Source organism: Pseudophryne corroboree, chromosome 6 (genome assembly GCF_028390025.1).
Source record: "Pseudophryne corroboree isolate aPseCor3 chromosome 6, aPseCor3.hap2, whole genome shotgun sequence".
NCBI lineage: Eukaryota > Metazoa > Chordata > Amphibia > Anura > Myobatrachidae > Pseudophryne > Pseudophryne corroboree.
Window position 1 is genome coordinate 122,702,630 of NC_086449.1, and position 24,377 is coordinate 122,727,006.

Consider the following 24,377-nt stretch of genomic DNA (forward strand, 5'->3'; position numbering starts at 1 on the left):
GCTGCCGTGTAGACAGACTTCAGTGTAGTCTCTTTTTCTATCTACAGGGTCCTTTATTGTAAAGGAGCCAGGAGCTGGCAGTACATCCTTTTTAGATATGCGAGAGACTGATACATCAACAGCCGGGGGTTCGTCCCAGATTTTCCTGCCTACAGGAGCAAATGGGAAAGGGTGCAAAAACCATCTTGACACTTGGTATTTTTTATCTGGATTTTTCCAGGTTAACTTAAACAGGTCATCTAACTCTGCAGAATCAGGGAAAGTGACAGTGAGTTTGTTCTGTGTTAAGAAAAATGACTGCTGTGCCGCAGCGTCCTCTAGAGGGAGTTTTAACACGTCCCATACAGCAAGAATGAGGGGTTCAATACCCTGTGTAGAATGGGAATCCCCAGTAACAGGATCCAATTCTTCTCCCTCCTCCTGTGTCTCCTCATCAGAGTCTGAGAGTGAAGCAGGTAACCCACGCTTTTGTGGTCCTGATCTAGAGAGGTGGGAAGGGGGGCTGTGGAACATCTGCCCTTGCAGCTAGGTCTGCAACAGCCTGCTGCAGTTGTTGAGTTTTTTGAGTATTAGCAGTGAGATGAAATTACATATCTGACATCATGGATTTTATGGCACCTAGCCAGGAAGGCTCTTGAACCTCCCCCCCAGCCTCTTCACTGAGTTGTGAGGACTGGTTGCATTATTCACATGCTATGGAACCAGATGTAGAGGGAGAGAATCTGGTGTGACATACACTACATAATTGGTTTTACCATGTTTACAGTAAACAACACTTATATACACATACACACAGCCAAGTAATACAACAGCAAGTCTGCCCTTACTGTATGTGAGCGGATACAGAGAGAAGGGAACAGCACACCCAAGCTAAACAGTCCCAACGAGGCTGCAAGCTGTTATATCTCGAAGTAACAACACAAGAATATTAGTCCTTTGCAGGATACAGATTGTGTACAATAGCGGCTCTCCCCCTTTGCTACACCCCTGTACTAGTTATCCTGCATATCCTCTGCGTCTGGAGGAGCTGTGTGTGCTTGCTGCTGCAGCTGTAAGCAGAGGAAGGTGCCAAAACGCCACTGGTCCCACTCTGAGGAAACTCCACCCCCTGTAATGGCGCCGGAGCTTCAGTGATATTTATACTGGCAAAGTCTCCATATAAGTGTAAAACATCACAGCAAGTATTAGTTTTCACTACCGTTGCCAGTGTACACAGGGGGGCTAGAGCGGGTCCTGCCCAGGAGGGTCCCGTATGCCGCACCTGCGTCGCCTTCACTCAATGTTAGGGGTGTGCGACGTGCTGCGATTGTTACCGTTAAGGTGCAGTGCCCCGCTGTACAACAACCTTTCAGGACGGTGGTACTGCAGCAGGGAAGTGGCTCTGACACCTTACAGAGGCCGAAGATTGTCCCCCAGCTAACTCCCACGTTGCAGATATGCTGTTGCACAAACAGCATACTGAAAATAATAAAGGTTTTAAAAGAAACTGAAGAAAAGACTCTGGAGCTACAGTGTGTGTATCCTATCCTGAGGACACTTTTTTCTAAACTGCCTGTGGGAGGGGGAATAGAGTGGAGGAGCCAGCACACCCAGTTGAAGAAATTTAAGTGCACCGGCTCCTCTGGACCCAGTCTATACCCCATCGTACTAATTCCCCAATATCCCTTATGGATGCTAGAGAAAATCAGTAGTTTCATTTTTCATGCCACAGAAGTCCTACGCTGCAAGTTTAGGCTTCATCACTGTTGCAAAACTGAGCAGGGGAAACCAGTAGCTCTAGGCTCCGCATCCTTCATTCTGTGACTGCGCTCTCCTGTAGAAGTGCTACTCCATTTCCTTATGAGGGGAAAGCACTTAGTATGCCCCAAAGACCAGGCTGCTTGTGACTGGCGCACTCCTGTAATGGAGCTGCCTGATAGGAAACCCAGCAAGATGGCGTCGCCATTCGAGACAGCACTGCGTCCAACAACCTCTAAAAGGGTGAGGGCACGCACTGTCCTCGTGTCCAGGAGTGCTGTAGGGGGTCTCCATAGGCACCTAAAGAAGACAGGAATTATGGTGTGGCAGGTGGGAGTAGCTTGGGTTTAAATTTACAGTAGTTTAGGTGCCAAACTCCAACCAACCTTTAATCCCATGGTCTTGTGGGGTGTAGTATAAGTGGCCAGCGAGCGGGATCCCGGCGTCCAGCATACCGGCGCCGTGATCCCGACCACCGACATGCTGTCAGCGGGCTCGCCACGCTGCGGGCACGGTAGCGCGATACGCGCGCCATGCTATTTATTCTCCCTCCAGGGGGTCGTGGATTCCCAAGAGGGGGAATAGGTGAGGTATGCTGGGATTCCGGAATCGGTATTTTGAGCGCCGGTATCCCAACAGCCGGCATACTGAATACCACCCGTCCTGTGTACTCCTTTTCTTGCTGACAGAGAAAAATGAAGGAATGTAAATGTAAATAGGATTTTGATTATCTACCGGTAAATCCTTTTCTCGTAGTCCGTAGAGGATGCTGGGGTCCACATTAGTACCATGGGTATAGACGGGTCCCTTGGGAGCCATGGGCACTTTAAGAGGTTAACAGTGTGGGCTGGCTCCTCCCTGTGCCCGAGGAGACGGACATACGTCGAGAGAAGGAAATACACAAATAGTGGTGAGATTCACACCAGCTCATACATAACAACAGAAATCCAAGCTAACCAGCTTGAAACATTTCAGCAATGGCTGAACAACAGTACTTAACCAAGTAACAACACAGTACTTAAATAAGTAACAAATTCAGGAAAATGAAGCGCTGGGCGGGCGCCCAGCATCCTCTACGGACTACGAGAAAAGGATTTACCGGTAGGTAATTAAAATCCTATTTTCTCTTAATTCCTAGAGGATGCTGGGGTCCACATTAGTACCATGGGGATGTACCAAAGCTCCCAGTACGGGAGAGCGCGGGGGCTCCTGCAGAACCGATTGACCAAACCTTAGGTCCTCAGAGGACAAAGCATCGAACTTGTAGAACTTAGCAAACGTGTTCGACCCTGACCAAATAGCCGCTCGGCAAAGCTGTAAAGCCGAGACCCCAGGGCAGCCGCCCAGGAAGAACCCACCTTACGAGTAAAGTGGGCCTTAACAGATTGAGGACACGGTAATCCTGCCGTAGAATATGCATGCTGGATAGTGACCCTGATCCAGCGAGAGATCGTCTGCTTAGAAGCAGGACACCCAATTTTTTTGGGATCATACAGGACAAACAGAGAGTCTGATTTTCTGTGACGAGCAGACCTCTTCACATAGATTTTCAGAGCCCTTACAACATCCAAGGACTTCGATGGAATTGAGGAGTCAGTAGCAACTGGCACCACAATAGGTTGGTTGATATGAATAGCCGACACAACCTTTGGAAGAAATTACTGACGTGTCCGGAGCTTAGCTCTATCTTCATGGAAGATCAAGTAGGGTCTTTTACAAGACAAAGCCCCCAACTCCGACACACGTCTAGCAGAAGCTAAGGCCAACAAAGTGACAGCCTTCCACGAGAGAAACTTGACCTCAACCACCTGTAGAGGTACGAACCAATCCGATTGGAGGAACTGTAACACCATGTTAAGATCCCAGGGTGCCGTAGGCGGCACAAAGGGAGTCTGGATGTGCAGAACCCCTTTAAGAAAGTCTGAACCTCAGGGAGGGAAGCCAGTTTCTGGAAGATAATGTAAAAGGCAGAAATCTGGACCTTTATGGATCCCAAACTCAGGCCTATAGCCACACCTGCTTGCAGGAAGAGGAGAAACCGTCCAAGTTGAAACTCCACCATAGGAAACTTCTTGGATTCACAATAAGATACATACTTTTTCAAATGAGATGGTAATGTTTAGACATTACTCCTTTCCTAGCCTCTATCAGGGTAGGAATAACCTTGTTCGGAATGCCCTTCCGAGCTTATATCTGGCGTTCAACCACCATGCCGTCAAACGTAGCCATGGTAAGTCTTGATAAGTGAACGGCCCCTGCTGCAGCGAGTCCTCCCGAAGTGGAAGAGGGCTCGGATCTTTCAGCAGTAGATCCAAAAGATTTGCATACCAAGCCCTTCTTGGCCAGTCTGGAGCAATGAGGATTGCCTGAACCCTTTTTCTCTTTATGAGTTTTAGAATCCTTGGAATGAGTGGAAGTGGAGGAAACACGTACACTGACTGGAACACCCACAGAGTAACCAGGGCATCCACCACCACTGCTTGCGGGTCTCTTGACCTGGAACAGTACCTCCGAAGCTTCCTGTTGAGACGGGAGGCCATCATGTCTATTTGGGGTACACCGCAAAGATTTGTCAGCTCCATGAACACCTCCGAATGGAGGCCCCACTCTTCTGGATGGAGATCGTGTCTGCTGAGGATGTCCACTTCCCAGTTGTCCACTTCTAGATTGAAGATTGCTGACAGCGCCAATGCGTGCCTTTCTGCCCAGAGGATGATTCTTTTTACCTCTGACATTGCAGCTCTGCTCTTGGTTCCGGTTTATGTAGGCCACCATCGTTATGTAGGCCACCATCGTTACATTGTCGGTTTATGTAGGCCACCATCGTTACATTGTCCGACTGCACCATAATGGCCCGATCTTGCAGAAAATGTGCCGCTTGCAGAAGACCGTTGTACACGGCCCTTAGTTCCAGAATGTTTATCGGAAGGATGGATTCCAGACTTGACCACCTTCCTTGTAAGTTTTCCCCTTGGGTGACTGCTCTCTAACCTCTGAGACTTGCATCCATGGTTAGGAGGATCAAATTCTGAATCCCGAACCTGCAGCCCTCTAGTAGGTGAGAAGTTTGCCGCCACTAGAGGAGCGAGATTCTGGCTTTCGGTGACAAACGTATCATCTGGTGCATGTGAAGATGAGATCCCGACCATTTTTCCAGGAGATCCAGTTGGAAAGACCATGCATGAAATCTTCTGTACTGTAGAGCCTCGTAGGAGGAAACCATCTTCCCCAGAAGGTGAATGCACTGATGAACCGATACCCGGGCAGGCTTCAGGACATCCCGGATCACTGCTTGTATCACCAATGCTTTCTCCTCCGGCAGAAACACCCTCTGTACTTCCGTGTCGAGGATCATCGCCAGTAAGGAAAGTCTCCTTGTCGGCTCTAAATGCGACTTTGGAAGATTCAGGATCCATCCATGATCCTGGAGAAGTTGAGTTGAGAGAGCAATGCTCTCTAACAGCTTCTTCCTGGAAAACGCTTTTATCAGCAGATCGGCCAGATAATAAATTATGTTCACACCCTGCTTGCGGAGGAGTAGCATGACCTTGGTGAATACCCTCGGTGCCGTGGAGAGCCCAAACGGCAGTGCCTGGAACTGATAGTGACAGTCCAACCGCGCAAATAAGCCTGGTGATGCGGCCAGATCGGAATGTGAAGGTACACATCCTTGATATCCAGGAATCCCCCCTCCTCCAGACCTGAGATCACCGCTCTCAGAAACTCCATCTTGAATTTGAATTCCCTCAAATAAGGGTTCAACAACTTTAGATTCTATATTGGCCTGACCGAATTATCCGGTTTCGGTAATACAAACAGGTTTGAAGAATAACCCTTGTTTGATAAGTGAGGTGGAACTGGAACAATAACATCTGACGTAAGAAATTTTTGAATGGCTTCCGGTAGGATAGCACTATCTGTCAGCAAAGCTGGTAAGCCTGATTTGAAGAATCTGTGAGGTGGGAGTTCTTGAAACTCAAGTCTGTACCCCTGGGCAACAATATCCTGTACCCAGGGGTCTAGGCCTGATGACGCCCAGACATGGCTGAAATTTCTAGGATAAGATTTCCTAGTAGGTGGTATAGCTGAGGGAAGGAATGTTGACTTACCCGCAGTTGCCGTGGAGAACCACACATCTAACGCTTCCCCAGAGCCTGACCTGTGAAGGGTAGATTCTCCACACTCTTCTTTGATATCACACCCGCAGACCATTGGCACAGCCAGAGTCCCCTGCGTGCCGAGACAGCCATGGAAGAAGCCCTCGCATTGAGATGGCCAAGGTCCTTCATGGCCTCCACCATGACACCTGCAGAGTCCTGTATGTGACGTAAAAACAATTCAATGTCACTTCTATCCATAAAATCTAATTCCTCTAGTAATGTGCCTGACCACTTTACTATGGCTTTAGAAATCCACGCACAAGCAATAGTAGGCCTTAAATCTACGCCAGTAGCTGAGTATAATGATTTGAGTATAGTCTCAATCTTACGGTCAGCCGGCTCTTTTAAAGTGGTGGACCCTGGGACAGATAAAACCACTTTTTTAGACAACCTAGACACAGAAGTTTCTACTACAGGCAGGATTTCCCACTTTTTCCTGTCCTCCTCAGGGAAAGGAAAAGCAATGAGAACCCTTTTTGGGATCTGGAATTTTTTCTCTGGGTTTTCCCAGGATTTTTCAAATAATGCGTTTAATTCCTTAGACGCAGGTAATGTAATAGAGGATTTCTTATTATCAGTAAAGTAATTCTCCTCTGCTGGCTCAGGTACCTTACCAGTGTAAAATTTAGCAAGGGATGCATCTCCCCCCTGCATATCCCCATTACCGTCCCCTGTATCAGTCAGTATCCGTGTCAACTTGCATTATTTGGGCAAGAGCACGCTTCTTAGGGTAAATATTGGGGTCTTTGAAGAGGTAGTGGGAGCTGAATACGACAAAACCTCAATAGACTTTCTCAAAACCTGTGTTTCAGTCTCATTTTGAGCTATCCGAGATGAAATCTGGGATATCATTCCCCTAATAGAATCCACCCATGGGGGTTCGGATTCAGAAGGCTGAGACAGTATATTACAGTCCTGAGTACAAGGAATAAACTCTTCAGGAGAAGATACACACTCTGCAGCACAGGATACAGAGTTCCTAGACATGTTTATGAGAGCTATACAAAAACACACACACACACACACACACACACACACACACACACACACACACACGAAAATTCAGACAGTTTCCCCCAGAGTACCTTCAGAGAGACACAGAGTATAAGGAGCCAGCCACACAGCGCCCCCCCCAGTAGGAAGTTTATACAGTAAACAGCCGGCGCTTACTGAGCAAACTTAACAGATTAAACAGCTAATATGTCACTCTCCTCCCCTGTCTATAACACCCTGGTACCGCAGAGGTATGTTGGAGTTATGTGGAGAGCAGCGCTCCATGTCGGCGTCTCTTCAGTGTGATCTGCAGGGAGAAAATGGCGCTGGTGAGTGCTGGATCTGCTCTGAAGAAGCCCCACCCCCTGTAACGGCGCGTCTTCCCGCCTTCAGTGTTTATACTGGTCTGAGGTGATTTGGCTGCTAACAAAGTGGGATTAGCCCCTGTTAGCATCTGTGACCAGTGTAGGTTATTGCGCTGACCCAGGGCGCCCCTCACAGCGCGCACTACAAGTACCGCTCAGCCCTCCAGTGCTCCTACCCTTGTGCCACCATTTCCCACAGGTGACCCGCTTACCAGGGCGCCGACGTCATACTCATCACTCCATCTTCTGGCTCTGTTAGGGGGTGGCGGCCGTGCTGCGGGAGTGAGCGGTCGCCTCGTGGGCTTGCGATCAGCACCCTCAGGAGCTCAGTGTCCTGTCAGCAGAGATAGAGTACCATTAACCTCTAGAGTTGGTTCCTACCTTTCCCCCCCTAAGTCCCCCGAAGCAGGGAGGCTGTTGCCAGCAGCCTCCCTGTACCTAACTCTTTAAAAAAAAACAATAAAACTAGAAAAACTCCTAGGAGCTCCCCTAGCTGTGACCGGCTCCACTGGGCACATTTTCTAAACTGAGTATGGTATCTGATAGGAGGGGCATAGAGGGAGGAGCCAGCCCACACTATTAAACTCTTAAAGTGCCCATGGCTCTCAAGGGACCCGTCTATACCCATGGTACTAATGTGGACCCCAGCATCCTCTAGGACGTAAGAGAAAACAATTTATTAGGTTCAAAACATGATGGAAAAGGTCCCAAAACTATGAAGGGACATCTCCATCATGAAGGTTGGAAATAAAATGCAAAAGACAGAGTTCAAAGTGAGTAGTAATAGTAAGTTTGAAGAATTAAGCAATAGGATAAGTCACTATAGTGCCCTTATACATCAGAAAACAACCGCTTGTTACAAACTTCATATATAAATTCCACATACTAGATAGAAATACCTGTGTTACAACGTCATACTACCCTCAGCTACCAGCACACACCATTCTGCAATACGCCTACCAGACACATGCTGCATCACCACACTCACTGTCCCTACAGTGTAGACACACGCATGCAAGGGCAGGAAATAAGCTTACCTTAGTCCTAGCATCTTTTCTCTCCTTTGGCCTGTGAAGCAACAGCGGCTGATCCACTTCTTTTATTGTGATGCCATAGTTCTTACTAAAGGACAAAATAAACTAATTTGGTGGATGTAAAAACAATGACCGTACATATAAATACAAACCTATTCAAGTACACAAAAAAATGGATTTTATTCCAGATGTACAGAGACCAACAACACTATGTTGATGCCACATACTTGTCCTAAAAGTAGCAGTCTTTCAGCAGCTTTTTTTATGGCGTTATAATGCACACAGGACTAAGCAATGATATGGAATGCAGGTTGTGTTCAATACATAATAAAAGCAAAACGCATCTTGTAGTATACTGTGAAATTACTGCAGATGTACAGGAATGTCCAAGACTGGGGTTATAGTACTTACAGGGTAAACATTTGGGCAGAGATCTGTCAATCTGTTTCATGGATGGGTAGCAAGTAAAAGTTTGCTTATGACACCAAGGGGGAGATTTATCAAACTTTTTAAAGAGGACAAGAGCAGGTGTTGCCTACAGCAACCAATCAGAATCTGGCTATTATATAGAATGTACTAAATTTATGGCTATAATCTGATTGGTCGCAATAGGCAACATCACAACACGTCCTCTATAGAAGGATTGATAAATCTTCCCCTAAGTGAGCTCTGGAAAACAGCAACATTATCTGACAACTGCCAAATTATATTGTGTTTGCTCTACGAATAAAGTTGTGCTGTTAAAACACGCAAAACAAAATCCACAGGAGAATATTTTTTGGTAACTGAACCCAGTCACATGAAATAATCTGGAGATCTGACTGATGAACATGGAGGATGAAGACTTCTGGTGCCTGAAGGAGAAAGGGAACATTTCAGCAACAACCCTCATTACATATATCAAAAACATACAGCATTTTCCTCATAATTATTTTAGTAGCTTTTATTTAACAAGGTCCCCCCGGTCCACATGCTTTTATTAATGTGACTCATAAAACAACATTAAGAATTTTCTCTGTAGGACAAGATATAGTATATCTCAAATGATATGGAAGTTGCTGAGCTAAATCGCTTCTTTACAGCTCTCAGTTATGTTAATTGTTGGTGAAGTCCCTATATCACTGCAACGGGAGGTAACGACGGGAGGTAAACATGAGACAATGCCAACACCGGAATCCCTACAAACAGTGAAATGCCGCTGCCTGAATACCGGCGCCACAGAAAAGGTTTCATCTGTGGGTGTCGTGAGAATATAACCTGTGGCGAGTGCAGCGAGCCACCGTGCCCGCAGCGTGGTGAGCCCACAAGGGGCTTACTAGCGCTCGCCCCGCTGCCGGCCAGGATGACACTATCGGTAACTTGACAGCCGGCATCCCCGGCCACTGGTAAATATTATGTATTCCTATTGCAACATATATCGATAAAAGAATTAACAGACGCTTAAAAAAAGATGTAATTAAAGTTCACTAGCATGAAATGCAAATAAGGTTAAACTGTGATTGACATTAATAAGAGATCTTCACATAATCCTTTAATAATATGAATACAAAAATCACAATCGTAAATAGTTCAAAATTTGATTTTGGTTCTTACCTGTAAAATACTTTTCTCTGAGTCCATGGGGGACACTGGAAACCATGGGTAAAGTGTAGCATGAGCACTCCTGGCCACCAAATAATAAACTTTTTTCAGACAGCACAGTTTCCTCCTCTCCTATACCCCATTCCAGCATAGAGAAGCTAGTTAAACTTAACAAGCCCAAGGACAAGGAGACGAAGGAGAGGAGAAAAAATAAGATTTTAAACCTACCGGTAAATCTTTTTCTCCTAGTCCGTAGAGGATGCTGGGGACTCCGTAAGGACCATGGGGTATAGACAGGCTCCGCAGGAGACATGGGCACTATAAAGAACTTTAGAATGGGTGTGCACTGGCTCCTCCCTCTATGCCCCTCCTCCGGACCTCAGTTAGAGAAACTGTGCCCAGAGGAGACGGACAGTACGAGGAAAGGATTTTTGTTAATCTAAGGGCAAGATTCATACCAGCCCACACCATCCACAATGTATAACCTGGAATATACGCAACCAGTTAATAGTATGAACAAAACAGTATCAGCTAACGACTGATCCCAACTGTAACATAACCCTTATGTAAGCAACAACTATATACAAGTCCTGCAGAAATATGTCCGCACTGGGACGGGCGCCCAGCATCCTCTACGGACTAGGAGAAAAAGATTTACCGGTAGGTTTAAAATCTTATTTTCTCTTACGTCCTTGTGGATGCTGGGTACTCCGTAAGGACCATGGGGATTATACCAAAGCTCCAGACCGGGCGGGAGAGTGCGGATGACTCTGCAGCACCGATTGAGCAAACAGGAGGTCCTCCTCAGCCAAGGTATCAAACTTGTAGAATTTAGCAAAAGTGTTTGACACCGACCAAGTCGCCGCTCGGCAAAGTTGTAAAGCCGAGACGCCTCGGGCAGTCGCCCAAGAAGAGCCCACCTTCCTAGTGGAATGGGCCTTTACCGAATTTGGTAACGGCAATCCAGCCGTAGAATGAGCCTGCTGAATCGTGTTACAGATCCAGGGAGCAATAGTCTGCTTAGTAGCAGGAGCGCCAACCTTGTTGGCTGCATACAGGACAAACAGTGCCTCTGTTTTCCTAATCCGAGCCGTCCTGGCTACGTAAATTTTTAAGCCCCTGACTACATCAAGGAACTTGGAATCCTCCAAGTCACCTGTAGCCACAGTCACCACAATAGGTTGGTTCATATGAAACGATGACACCACTTTAGGTAAAAATTGAGGACGAGTCCTCAACTCTGCTCTATCCACATGGAAAATGAGATAGGGGATCTTATGAGACAAAGCCGCCAATTCGGACACCCACCTTGCAGATGCCAAGGCCAACAACATGACCACCTTCCAAATGAGAAATTTTAATTCAACTGTCTGAAGAGGTTCAAACCAGTGAGATTTTAGGAACTGTAACACCACGTTAAGGTCCCATGGTGCCACTGGGGGCACAAAAGGAGGCTGGATGTGCAGCACTCCGTTTACAAAAGTCTGGACTTCTGGGAGAGAAGCCAATTCATTCTGGAAGAATATAGATAGGGCCGAAATCTGTACCTTTATGGAGCCTAACTTTAGGCCCATATCCACTCCTGTCTGTAGAAAGTGGAGAAAACGGCCCAGGTGGAAATCTTCCGTAGGAGAATTCTTGACTTCACACCAAGATACATATTTCCTCCAGATACGGTGATAATGTTTCGCCGTCACCTCCTTCCTAGCCTTTATCAGAGTAGGGATGACTTCCTCTGGAATACCTTTTCCAGCTAGGATTCGGCGTTCAACCGCCATGCCGTCAAACGTAACCGCGGTAAGGTTTGGAACACACAGGGCCCCTGCTGCAACAGGTCCTCCCTGAGAGGAAGAGGCCATGGATCTTCTGTGAGCATCTCCTGAAGATCTGAACACCAGGCCCTTCGAGGCCAATCTGGAACAATAAGTATTGTCTGTACTCTTTTTCGTCTTATGATTCTCAATATTTTTGAGATGAGAGGAAGAGGAGGGAACACATAGACCGACTGAAACACCCATGGTGTCACCAGGGCGTCTGCCGCTACTGCCTGAGGGTCCCTTGACCTGGCACAATACCTCCGAAGCTCCTTGTTGAGGCGTGACGCCATCATGTCTATTTGAGGAAGACCCCAAAAACGTGTCTGCTGAGGAAGTTTGCTTCCCAGTTGTCCACTCCCGAAATGAATACCTCTGACAGAACGCTTACGTATTTTCTGCCCAGCGTAGAATCCTGGTGGCTTCCGCCATTGCCGCTCTGCTCCTTGTCCCGCCTTGGCGGTTTACATGAGCCACTGCTGTGACGTTGTCTGATTGAATCAGAACCGGTAGGTCGCGAAGAAGATTCTCCGCTTGTCGTAGGCCGTTGTATATGGCCCTTAATTCCAGTATGTTGATGTGTAGACAAGCCTCCTGGCTTGACCATAGTCCCTGAAAATTTCTTCCTTGCGTGACTGCTCTCCATCCTCGGAGGCTCGTGTACGTGGTCATCAGAACCCAGTCTTGAATGCCGAACCTGCGACCCTCTAGAAGGTGAGTACTCTGCAGCCACCACAGGAGAGACACCATGGCCCTGGGGGACAGGGTTATTTTCTGATGTATTTGAAGATGGGACCCGGACCACTTGCCCAGAAGGTCCCACTGAAAAGTCCTCGCATGAAACCTGCCGAAGGGGATGGCTTCGTAGGTCGCCACCATTTTCCCTAGTACTCGAGTGCATTGATGGACTGACACTCTTTTCGGTTTTAACAGGTCTCTGACCATGTTCTGGAGTTCCTGGGCTTTTTCCATCAGGAGAAAAACCCTCTTTTGTTCTGTGTCCAGAATCATGCCTAAGAAAGACAGTCGAGTCGTCGGAACCAACTGTGATTTTGGTAGATTTAGAATCCAGCCATGCTGCTACAGCACTCTCAGGGAGAGCGACACGCTTTTCTGCAACTGTTCCTTTGATCTCGCTTTTATCAGGAGATCGTCCAAGTACGGGATAATTGTGACTCCTTGTCTGCGCAGGAGCACCATCATTTCCGCCATTACCTTGGTGAAAACCCTTGGGCCGTGGAAAGCCCAAACGGCAACGTCTGAAACTGGTAATAACAGTCCTGTACAGTGAATCTCACGTATGCCTGATGAGGAGGATTTATGGGGACATGAAGGTATGCATCCTTTATGTCCAGTGACACCATAAAATCCCCCCCTTCCAGGCTGGAGATAACTGCCCTGAGCGATTCCATCTTGAACTTTCTCAAGTACATGGTTTAGGGATTTTAAATTTAGAATGGGTCTGACCGAGCCATCCGGTTTCGGGACCACAAACAGGGTTGAATAGTACCCTTTTCCCTGTTGTATTAGGGGAACCTTGATAATCACCTGCTGTCGACACAGCTTTTGAATTGCAGCTAAAATTATCTCCCTCTCTGGGGGAGAAGCTGGTAAAGCCGATTTGAAGAATCGGCGAGGAGGCACGTCTTCGAATTCCAGCTTGTAGCCTTGGGATACAATTTCCATCGCCCAAGGATCCACGTCCGACTGAACCCAGACGTGGCTGAAGAGTCGAAGACGTGACCCCACCAGCGCGGACTCCCTCAATGGAGCCCCAGCGTCATGCGGTGGATTTAGTAGAAGCCGGGGAGGACTTCTGCTCCTGGGAACTAGCCATAGCAGGCATTCTTTTCCCTTTATCCTTAACTCTGGCGAGGAAGGAAGAGCCCCGACCTCTTCTGGACTTATGCGACCGAAAGGACTGCATCTGATACTGTGGTGTTTTCTTTTGCTGTGTGGGAACATAAGGCAAAAAAGTAGATTTACCTGCGGTAGCTGTGGAAACCAGGTCCGTCAGACCTTCCCCAAATAAAACCTCCCCCTTGTAAGGCAAAACTTCCATATGCCTCTTCGAGTCGGCATCACCCGTCCATTGGCGGGTCCACAGTGCTCGCCTAGCAGAAATCGCCATGGCGTTGGCTCTCGACCCTAGCAACCCAACGTCTCTCTGAGCATCTCTCATATATAAGACTGCGTCTTTGATGTGACCTAAGGTCAATAAAATGGTATCCCTATCTAGGGTATCAATATCAGCTGAGAAGGTATCTGTCCAAGCTGCTACCGCGCTACAAACCCAAGCCGATGCTATTGCCGGTCTGAGTAAAGCACCCGTATGTGTATATATTGATTTTAAAGTCGTTTCCTGTCTGCGATCAGCAGGATCCTTGAGGGCTGCCGTGTCTGAAGACGGTAGCGCCACCTTCTTGGATAAGCGCGTTAAAGCCCTGTCCACCCTTGGCGATGATTCCCACCATACCCTGTCCTGTGCAGGGAAAGGATACGCCATAAGAATTCTTTTGGGAATCTGCAGCTTCTTGTCTGGAGTTTCCCAAGCCTTTTCAAATTAGGCATTCAGCTCATGAGATGGGGGAAAGGTTACCTCAGGTTTCTTTTCCTTAAACATGTGTACCCTCGTGTCAGGGACAGAGGGGTCATCTGTGACATGCAAAACATCTTTTATTGCAATAATCATATAATGAATACTTGTGGCCACCCTTGGGTGTAACCACGCATCATCGTAGTCGACACTGGAGTCAGAATCCGTGTCGGTATCAGTGTCTGCTATTTGGGATAGGGGACGTTTTTGAGACCTTGAGGGGCCCTGTGACACCGTCAAAGCCATTGATTGACTCCCTGTATTATCCCTGGACTCTGCTTTGTCTAATCTCTTATGTAATAAAGTCACATTTGCATTTAAAACATTCCACATGTCCAACCAATCAGGTGTCGGCGTTGCCGACGGAGACACCACAATCATCTGCTCCACCTCCTTAGATGAGCCTTCCGCTTCAGACATGCCGACACACGCGTACCGACACCCCCACACACACAGGGATATATTTATATGGAGACAGTTTCCCAATAAGGCCCTTTGGAGACAGAGAGAGCGTATGCCAGCACACACCCAGCGCCAACTGACACTGGAAACAAGATTCCCAGATAAACAGCGCTTTTATATAAATATATGTATATCTATACATTCACTGCGCCTTACAAGTCCCCCCCCGTCCCCCCCTTTTTTTGCCCTGTGTCACCGTGTTCAGCAGGGGAGAGTCCGGGGAGCCAGCTTCTCTGCAGTGTGCTGTGGAGAAAACGGTGCTGGTTAGTGCTGAGGGATCAAGCTCCGCCCCCTCAGCGGCGGGCTTCGGTCCCGCTCAATTTTTCAATACTGGCGGGGGATTTTAATATATATTGCCTCCGCAGCCTATATATGCCTGTTACCCAGTCCTAGAGGTTTATTATTGCTGCCCAGGGCGCCCCCCCTGCGCCATGCACCCATCAGTGCCTGCAGTGTGTGTTGTGTGTGGGAGCAATGGCGCGCAGCGTTACCTCAGAGAAGATCTGAAGTCTTCTGCCGCCTTTGAAGTCTTCTTTCTTCTTATACTCACCCGGCTTCTATCTTCCGGTTCTGTGAGAAGGACGGCGGCGCGGCTCCGGGACGAACGGCGAGGGTGAGACCTGCGTTCTGACCCTCTGGAGCTAATGGTGTCCAGTAGTCTAAGAAGCAGAGCCTATCATTTAAGTAGGTCTGCTTCTCTCTCCTCAGTCCCACGATGCAGGGAGCCTGTTGCAAGCAGTGCTCCCTGAAAATAAAAAACCTAACAAAATTTGTTTTCAGAGAAACTCAGGAGAGCTCCCCTGTAATGCACCCAGTCTCCTTTGGGCACAGGATCTAACTGAGGTCTGGAGGAGGGGCATAGAGAGAGGAGCCAGTGCACACCCATTCTAAAGTTCTTTATAGTGCCCATGTCTCCTGCGGAGCCCGTCTATACCCCATGGTCCTTATGGAGTCCCCAGCATCCTCTAGGACGTAAGAGAAAACGTAACTGATGAAGATAGATGTATTTAGCTTAAGCAGTGTCAGCCATTTTGTTAAGTAGCAGCCATGATGTAGAGAAGTAGAAGTATGCTTTGCTGGTTAAATCATAATAATGCTGACATTTCACAGTTAGTATGTTCTGTGCGAAGCAAGGCCGTAGCTATAAGTCTTGAAAACATTTTATTAGACAGTCTCTGTGTGTTTAGACTTCTGGTGAAGGACACGCAGGAGGGTGTCAGCCTGAGAGGAGTTATGAGAAGAGATGCATTATTGTTTTGAAAATGTGACGTGTATCAAGTGTTCATGCAAGTACCTTTTTCCTCTATATAATGTCATGCGGAATAAAGTTGAGGCAGGCTCATTTTGGTGGACATAACTGCTGGTGTTGTCTGCTTCCTGGGAATCCCAATCGATTGGTAAACAAAGGGAAATGAACAGACAATTGAAGGAGACTGATGGTAGGAGGTTTATCTTCGACTCAACGAGGCAACGCGGAACAGAGTGTCGGAACCGTAAAACCCCCAGCAAGCTAGGGGCATGCGTACAGTGTTCAACGTCTCAGAGAAAAGGAGAGTTATGGCAGACTTACCCTTGTTAACTCTCTTTCTTCGAGGTCCATAGGGTCCGCATTGGGTGGTTATAGGTGGTGGGATCAGCTCCTGGGCACCAAACAGATAATCTTTTCAGAATTCCTAGAATGCCTCAGTCCTTCTCCCTTTGACCCCTCCTCCATGCTCCGGCAGGTCAGTTTTGGAAACACGTCCAAAGAAGTAAGAGGATCAAGTGAGAAGAAAGACATGGTACACATAAGAATACAATCTCACAGACAGGAGAAGAGAACCAGTGACCAGAGCCTCAAACCCATACAGGCCAAGTGCATCAGGGTGGGTGGCCTGTGGGCCTTGAAGAAAGAGTTAACAAAGGTAAGTCTACCATAACTCTCTTTTTCTTCTCCTGGCTCCACAGGGGAGAATCAGAGATATCCAAAAACAGTATTTCAAAGGTTGGGAAGCTCCTGGGTGGCAAATGTATCAAAGGCATACAACCTAGGAAAGGTGTGGCTAAAAGACCACGCAGCTGCCTTGCGCAATTGTTCAGCGGACGCACCATGCCGTGGCGCCCATGACGGTCCCACAGAGAGATTAAAGTTGGGACTGGAAGATCAGTTTGAAAGTATGCTTGTGCGATAGCCATACTAATCTATCTGGCCAAGTCTGTTTATTAGCTGGCCAACCAAATTTGTGAAAACAATTGAGGATAAAAAGGAAATCCGATCTTCGAAGTGCACTAATCCAAACTACAAAGATACAGAGAACACCTAAAGAACTTTCTCCTGCGAAGAGATCCGGGAAGACGAAGGCCGGAATCACAATTTCCTCATTCAAGTGGAAACAGGAGACCACCTTAGGTAGGAAACCCGCTCAAGTACGATGGACAGCCCTGCCTGGATGAAAATTTAGGAAAGGAGCGTGTCAGGAAAGAGCACTCAAATCTGACCCCCATCTGGTAGATGCAATGATCAGAAGGAATAAAATCTTCAGTTAACCATTTCAGATCAACCAATTCCAAAGGTTGAAAAGGAGGCTGCTGAAGAGCGTTGAGAAACACAGATAGATCACATGGAGCTACAGGAGGTCATAAGGAGGCTGGACTCGGATAATGCCCTGAAAGAAAGTGTGCACATACGGTAGTGGAGCAATCCTGCGTTGAAACCATACCAACAAAGCAGAAAACGAGATTTATGGTAAGAACTTACCGTTGTTAAATCTCTTTCTGCGAGGTACACTGGGCTCCACAAGGATTAACATCGGGGTGTAAAGTAGGATCTTGATCCGAGGCACCAACAGGCTCAAAGCTTTTGACTGTTCTCAAGATGCACAGGGCCGCCTCCTCTATAACCCCGCCTCCGTGCACAGGAGCTCAGTTTTGTTAACCAGCCCAATGCAGTAGCAGGTACCAGAGAAGACAATGGCTCGTAGCCAATTACACCACACACTCACCACAGGAGAGGGTGTCAGCGGCTATGCCAATACCAACCCAAAGAAGCAAAGTGCGCCAGGGTGGGCGCCTTGTGGAGCCCAGTGTACCTCGCAGAAAGATTTAACAATGGTAAGTTCTTACCATAAATCTAGTTTTCTGCTACGGGGTACACTGGGCTCCACAAGGATTAACATCTAGGATGTCCTAAAGCAGTTCCTTATGGGAGGGGACGCACTGTAGCGGGCACAAGAACCCGGCGTCCAAAGGAAGCATCTTGGGAAGCGGCGGTATCGAAGACATGGAACCTTATAAACGTATTCACATAGGACCACGTAGCCGCCTTGCACAATTGTTCACGGGTCGCACCACGGTGGGCCACCCAAGAAGGTCCAACAGACCGAGCAGAATGGGCTTTAATGGTAGCAGGAACCGGACGACCAGCCTGTACATAAGCATGTGTAATTACCATTCTAATCCATCTGGCCAAAGTCTGCTTGGAAGCAGGCCAGCCACGTTTGTGAAAACCAAACCATACAAAAAGAGTATCAGATTTCCTAATGGAGGAAGTTCTCTTCACATAGAGACGGAGAGACCGTACCACATTCAAAGATCTCTCTTTGGAAGACAGCTCAGGAGAATTAAAGGCCGGAAACACAATCTCCTGGTTAAGGTGGAAGGAAGACACCACCTTAGGTAAATAAACTGGCCGCATTCTAAGAACCGCCCGATCACGGTGAAAAATCAAACAGGGAGACTTAAAGGATTAGGTACCCAAGTCCGAGACCCTTGTAGCTGAAGCAATCGCAGAGCAAGAATAGTACTTTAAGGGAAAGCCACTTAAGGTCAGCAGGGGAAAGAGGCTCAAACAGAGACTCTTGTAAGGCCTCCAAAACCACCGACAAGTCCCAAGGGGCCACAGGTGGCACATAAGCAGGCTGAATCCTCAACACACCCTGAGTGAATGTATGTACATCAGGTAGGGTAGCAATTTTTCTCTGAAACCAAACCGACAAGGCAGATATGTGTATCTTGAGGGAGGCCAGACGCAGGCCTAAGTCCAGGCCCTGTTGTAAAAAAGCCAATAGTTTGGCAGTACTAAACTTGAAAACGTCATGATTGTGAGACGCACACCAAAGTAAAGTAAGCATTCCAGACCCTATAGTATATCTGAACAGAAGCCGGCTTCAACATAGTTTGAAAGACCGCCTCAGAAAAACCCTTGGCCCTCAGGACGGAAGCTTCAAGAGCCATGCCGTCAAAGCCAGACGGGCCAAATCCTGGTAAACACAAGGGCCCTGAACGAGGAGGTCTGGTCTTTGTGGAAGTAGAAGGGGACGATCTCACGAGAGACCCAGTAGATCGGAGAACCAGTGCCGTCTGGGCCACGCTGGAGCAAACAGAAGCAGTTTTCCTCCTTCTTGCTTGAACTTCCGTATAACTCTGGGCAAGAGTGACACCGGAGGGAACACATACGGTAGCTGAAAGTTCCATGTAATTGCCAGAGCGTCCACGAACGCAGCTTGGGGATCCCTTATCCTTGCTCCGAAGACCGGAACCTTGTCATTGTGTCGAGACGCCATCAGATTCACATCTGGAAGACCCAACGTGTCCACGAGAAGTTGAAACACCTCCGGATGGAGGCTCCACTCTCCGGCGTGTACGTCCTGACGACTGAGATAGTACGCTTCCCAGTTCATGATGCCCGGAATCAACACTGCAGATATGGCCGGCAGATGGTGCTCCACCCACTGAAGAATCTGCGATACTTCCCTCACTGCCATGTGGCTTCGAGTGCCGCCTTGATGATTTATGTACGCCACCGTGGTGGCGTTGTCCGACTGTACTTGAACAGGACTGTTCTGTATTAGATGCTGGGCCATTGTCAATGCATTCAACACTGCCCGCAGTTCCAGAATATTGATCGGGAGCAGAGACTCCTCCTTGGTCCACCGACCCTGAAGAGAGTGTTGTTCCAACACCGCGCCCCAACCTCTCAGACTGGCATCCGTAGTCAGAAGGACCCAGTTGGATATCCAGAAGGGACGGCCCCTGCTCAATTGTTGGTCCTGGAGCCACCAGCTCAATGACAGGCGGACCTCCGGAGAAAATGAGATCATGTGAGATCTGATCCGGTGAGGCAGGCCGTCTCACTTGGTCAGAAATAACTTCTGCAGAGGGCGAGAGTGAAATTGAGCATACTCCACCATGTCGAAAGCCGACACCATGAGACCCAACACTTGCATTGCCGAATGTATCGATACTTGCGGACGAGATAGGAAGCAACGAATCCTGTCCTGAAGCTTTAGGACTTTCTCCTGAGACAGGAACAACCGCTGGTTGTGAGTGTCCAATAACGCTCCCAGATGTAACATGCTCCGAGCAGGAACCAGGGAGGATTTCTTCCAGTTGATCAGCCACCCGTGGACTTTCATGCACTGGACTGTCAGATCAAGATGACACAGGAGAAGTTCTGGGGAATTTGCCAGGATCAACAAATCGTCGAAGTACGGTAGGATCCTGACCCCTTGACGGCCTAGTGTAGCCGTCATGACCGCCATAACTCTGGTGAAAACTCGGGGAGCCGTTGTCAAACCAAAGGGTAACGCCTGAAATTGGTAATGAAGGTTGCCCACCGCAAACCTCAGGTACTGCTGATGAGATACCGCAATAAGAACATGTAAGTAGGCATCCTGTATGTCCAGGGACACCATATAGTCCCCAGGCTCCAAGGCCAGAACAATAGAGGGCAGCGTTTCCATATGAAACTTGAAGACCCACACATGCTTGTTCAAGTACTTCAGACTGAGAATGGGCCGCAAGGACCTGCTCAGTTTCGACTAGGAACAGCGGTGAATAGTACCGCTTGCCTCTCTGAGCCTGAGGCACCTGTACTACCACTCCTGTGGTCAGGAGGCAATGTACCACCGAGTGCAGAGTGTTTGCTTATGCCGCATCCAGAGGCACATCTGTCAGGCAAAATCAATGAGGGGGACGATTCTTGAAGGGTATGGTGTTACCTCGAGCGACGACTTCCCTCACCCAAGTATCTGAAGTGGTCTTCAATCATTCCTGGGCAAAACCTAGAAGTGGGCCCCCACCCTGGGATCCCCCAGAGGGAGGCCCGCCCCGTCATGCGGCAGGCTTATCAGTTTTGGAAGCAGGCTGACGGGCAGCCCATGCACGCTTTGGTCTGGGCTTAGCAGGTCTGGAAGCACGAGCTTACTTTGGGTACGCCTGACCTTTTGCTTTTCCTGGAGGACGAAAGGGCCGAGGGAAAGTACTTTAAGTCTTCTGTGCGGAAGGAGCCGTACTAGGTAGGCAAGCTGTTTTTGCAGTAGCCAGATCAGCCACAATCTTATTAAGGTATTCTCCAAAGAGAATGTCTCCCTTGAAAGGAAGCCCCTCCAGGGTTTTCTTGGAATCCATATCCACCGACCAGGATCTCGAATACGTCTGGCCAAGATGGACGTAGTAGCAGCCTTGGCCGCGAGCACCCCGGCATCGGAGGCCGCCTCCTTAAGGTACAGAGAAGCCGTGGCAATATACGAGAGACATTGTCGAGCATGCTCAGATGCGTTGGAAGGCAGTTCCGCCTCAAGCTCCTGAGCCCACACCTCAACAGCTTTAGCAGCCCAAGTCGCTGCAATTGTTGGCCTATGCACAGCCCCCGTTAGGGTATAAATCGCTTTTAAGCAGCCCTCCACACGTCTCTCTGTCGGTTCCTTCAAAGAGGTGATGGTAGTTACTGGCAGAGCAGATGAAACAACCATACGCGCCACATGAGAATCTACAGGTGGAGGTGTTTCCCAATTTTTACATACCTCCGCAGAGAGAGGATAGCGAGCCAACAGTCTCTTATTTGGTGTGAATTTTGTCCCCAGATTTTCCCAGGATTCCTGACGCATGTCAACCAGGTGTTCAGAATGAGGTAAAACTTGTTTAACCACCTTCTTACGTTTAAACCTATCCGGTTTCTTGGAGACACCTGAAGAATGAGCCTGATTGCTTCAATCAGAACTGGGACATCCACTAATGACTTTCCTTCCCCATCAGAAACATCTGTGTCAGTATCTGTGTGATCAGTATATGCACCGTCCTCGTCAGAGGACGTGTCTGGAATAGCAGTGGATTGGGAGGAGGTAATGGCCCGTTTGGAAGATGACTTAGTCTTAGGCGGGCGAGAGTGACACTTAGATTTGGTCATAGACTGGTTCAAATGCTGCAACTGAGTGGAAAGTTGATCCGCCCAAGGCGGGTTAACAGCAGGGACCATAAACTGCTGCAGTGGCACAGGTGGTCCCATAGGGGGCGTCAATTTGGTTACAAACGTGATTAGCAACATGGAAAATGTAGCCCAAGGTGGGTCCTGTGATGACCAAGGTGCTACCGACCGACTGGGGGGTAAGGAACCCCCTGAACCTGAACTCTCAGCTGCCATATTATCCTTCTTCACGTCCACGGCCTCACTACCACGCAGTGTGGGAGAAGCCCCAGCGTCGATGACACGTGTAGCAGTCATAACTATGTGCACAATATTGGGCAGCCTGGTACAAAGTGTAGCAGCAATATACCTAGCAAGAAAACTCGGTGAAGTGTGCCTATGATAGTATAAACCGGGAGTTCAAGAGATGTAAACTATATGGTGACTATAAATCACAAGTAAAAATATACTGCAAGTATATCTTGTAATACAATCCTATATTAAACAGAAAGAAACCTGGTACACTTGGCCCCCTCAGGTATAGCAATATAGGAATAGCCCACTGAGTGAAATACCCTGCAATAAGGCAACCACGCAGCAGCTACATGCACTCACACATATATAGTCACAAACGTACCATGCAGAAATTATGCACCATAAAACTGCACTGGACTAGCAATACAAAGTAATACTCAGTATGGCTATATGTGTTAACAATAGAAATATCAAAGCACAGTAAACACTGGATGTATATCACAGGGTGTTTGTACCACACAACACTGAATGTATTCACTCTTTCTTAACTAACACTGTCCCAGTGACAGGTAGTGTCCTGTATAAAGCACAGCACTGGCAATCAGGCGGTTCTACAGAGGAGGATTTGCCCCAGCAGTCCTAGAAACAGCTCAATCTGTAATGGCCGCTGGTCAGGAGTGAGGGAGAGATATGCAGCTCCAGGGCGGGAACATTTGCAGAAATGGCGCCCTGGGGCTGGGGCCTCAAGTCTGACCTGCTGCCCCTGCTGGCATCCCCTCCGGGCGCTGCGGGCAGTGAAAAAATAGGATTTTGGTACTTACCAGATAAATCCTTTTCTTTGAATCCATAGGGGGCACTGGAGTACTCTTGGGATATGGACGGTTCCACTGGAACTAGGCAATGAACAGTTAAACTTTGACTATACCTCCCCTCCATATCCCAGAGTACCTCAGTGTTTTTTACTGAGCCGAACTGGAGCTATAGAGGTTGACAATGGAGAAATACATATAACAAAACTGGACAACAATAAAGTTGACACCAACAGAAAATGACAACTAACAGTTGACACCAACCCGACAGAATTTATAATTTGAAACAGTCGGTAAGAGTGTGTTACCATAATATTCCCTGCACTTACCCCAACCAGGTAATAACTGCTCTGGGTGGGCGTCCAGTGCCCCCTATGGATTCAAAGAAAAGGATTTATCTGGTAAGTACCAAAATCCTATTTTCTTTTCATCCACTAGGGGTCACTGGAGTACTCTTGGAATGTACCAAAGTTTCCCCCGTGGGCGGGAGAGCTATTTGGCACTTGTAACACTAAACGGCCAAAGCTAGATGCTGATGTCGCAAAAGTATCAAACTTATAAAAGCGCACAAACGTGTGCACTGATGACCATGTAGCCGCCCGGCAAAGCTGTGTCGTAGAGGCTCCACGACCAGCTGCCCATGAAGTTCCAACAGAACGTGTGGAATGAGCTGTTACCGATGTAGGCGGCTGTAATCTAGCCTGAAGATAAGCCTGACGTATGGTCAGTTTTATCCATCTGGATAGGGTCTGCTTAGAGGCTGGCCAACCCCTCTTGGCAGCATCATAGAGAACAAACAACGTATCCGTCTTACGAAGTGTAGACGTTCGAAACACATAAAGCGCGTACCACATCCAGAGTTTCAGAATGTCCTAATAACACAGGAACTACTATTGGTTGGTTGATGTGAAAAGATGACACTACTTTTGGTAAGAAAGCGGGATTCGTCCGAAGTTCCGCTCTGTCATCATGAAACACCAAATATGGTGGCTTGCATGACAAGGCACCCAAATCTGAAACTCGCCTTGCCGAAGCCAAGGCTAGAAGAAAAATTGTTTTCCAAGTGAGAAATTTAATATCCACTTGTTGTAAGGGTTCAAAATGAAAAGACTGTAAGAAATCTAAAACCAGATTCAAGTCCCATGGCGCTGTAGGTGGAATGAATGGAGGCTGTACTCTGAGGACACCCTGCATAAAGGTGTGTACTGATGGCAAAAGAGCCAATTGTCTTTGAAAGTAAATTGACAAAGCAGATATCTGCACTTTTAGTGTGGATAAACGTAGACCTCCATCTAATCCCATCTGTAGAAATAACAAAAGACAGGATAACTTGAAAGATGAAGTTGGAAACTTCCTTGCTTCACACCAACCTATATAGGCACGCCAAATTCTATAATAATGAGCTGCCG

The 24,377-nt window shown here is 47.9% G+C and overlaps 1 protein-coding gene across 6 annotated transcripts in view; it reads right to left on the reverse strand.

Annotated features, from left to right (window-relative positions):
• Positions 1–24,377, reverse strand: part of PIWIL2 (piwi like RNA-mediated gene silencing 2) — a 1,076,777-nt gene that overhangs the window by 432,123 nt on the left and 620,277 nt on the right. For all 6 annotated transcript variants that reach the window (XM_063931805.1, XM_063931803.1, XM_063931806.1 and 3 more), the window contains one exon: positions 8,293–8,377. In XM_063931805.1, coding sequence (XP_063787875.1) covers positions 8,293–8,377 — 85 coding nt within the window. The remainder of the gene's footprint in view (positions 1–8,292; positions 8,378–24,377) is intronic.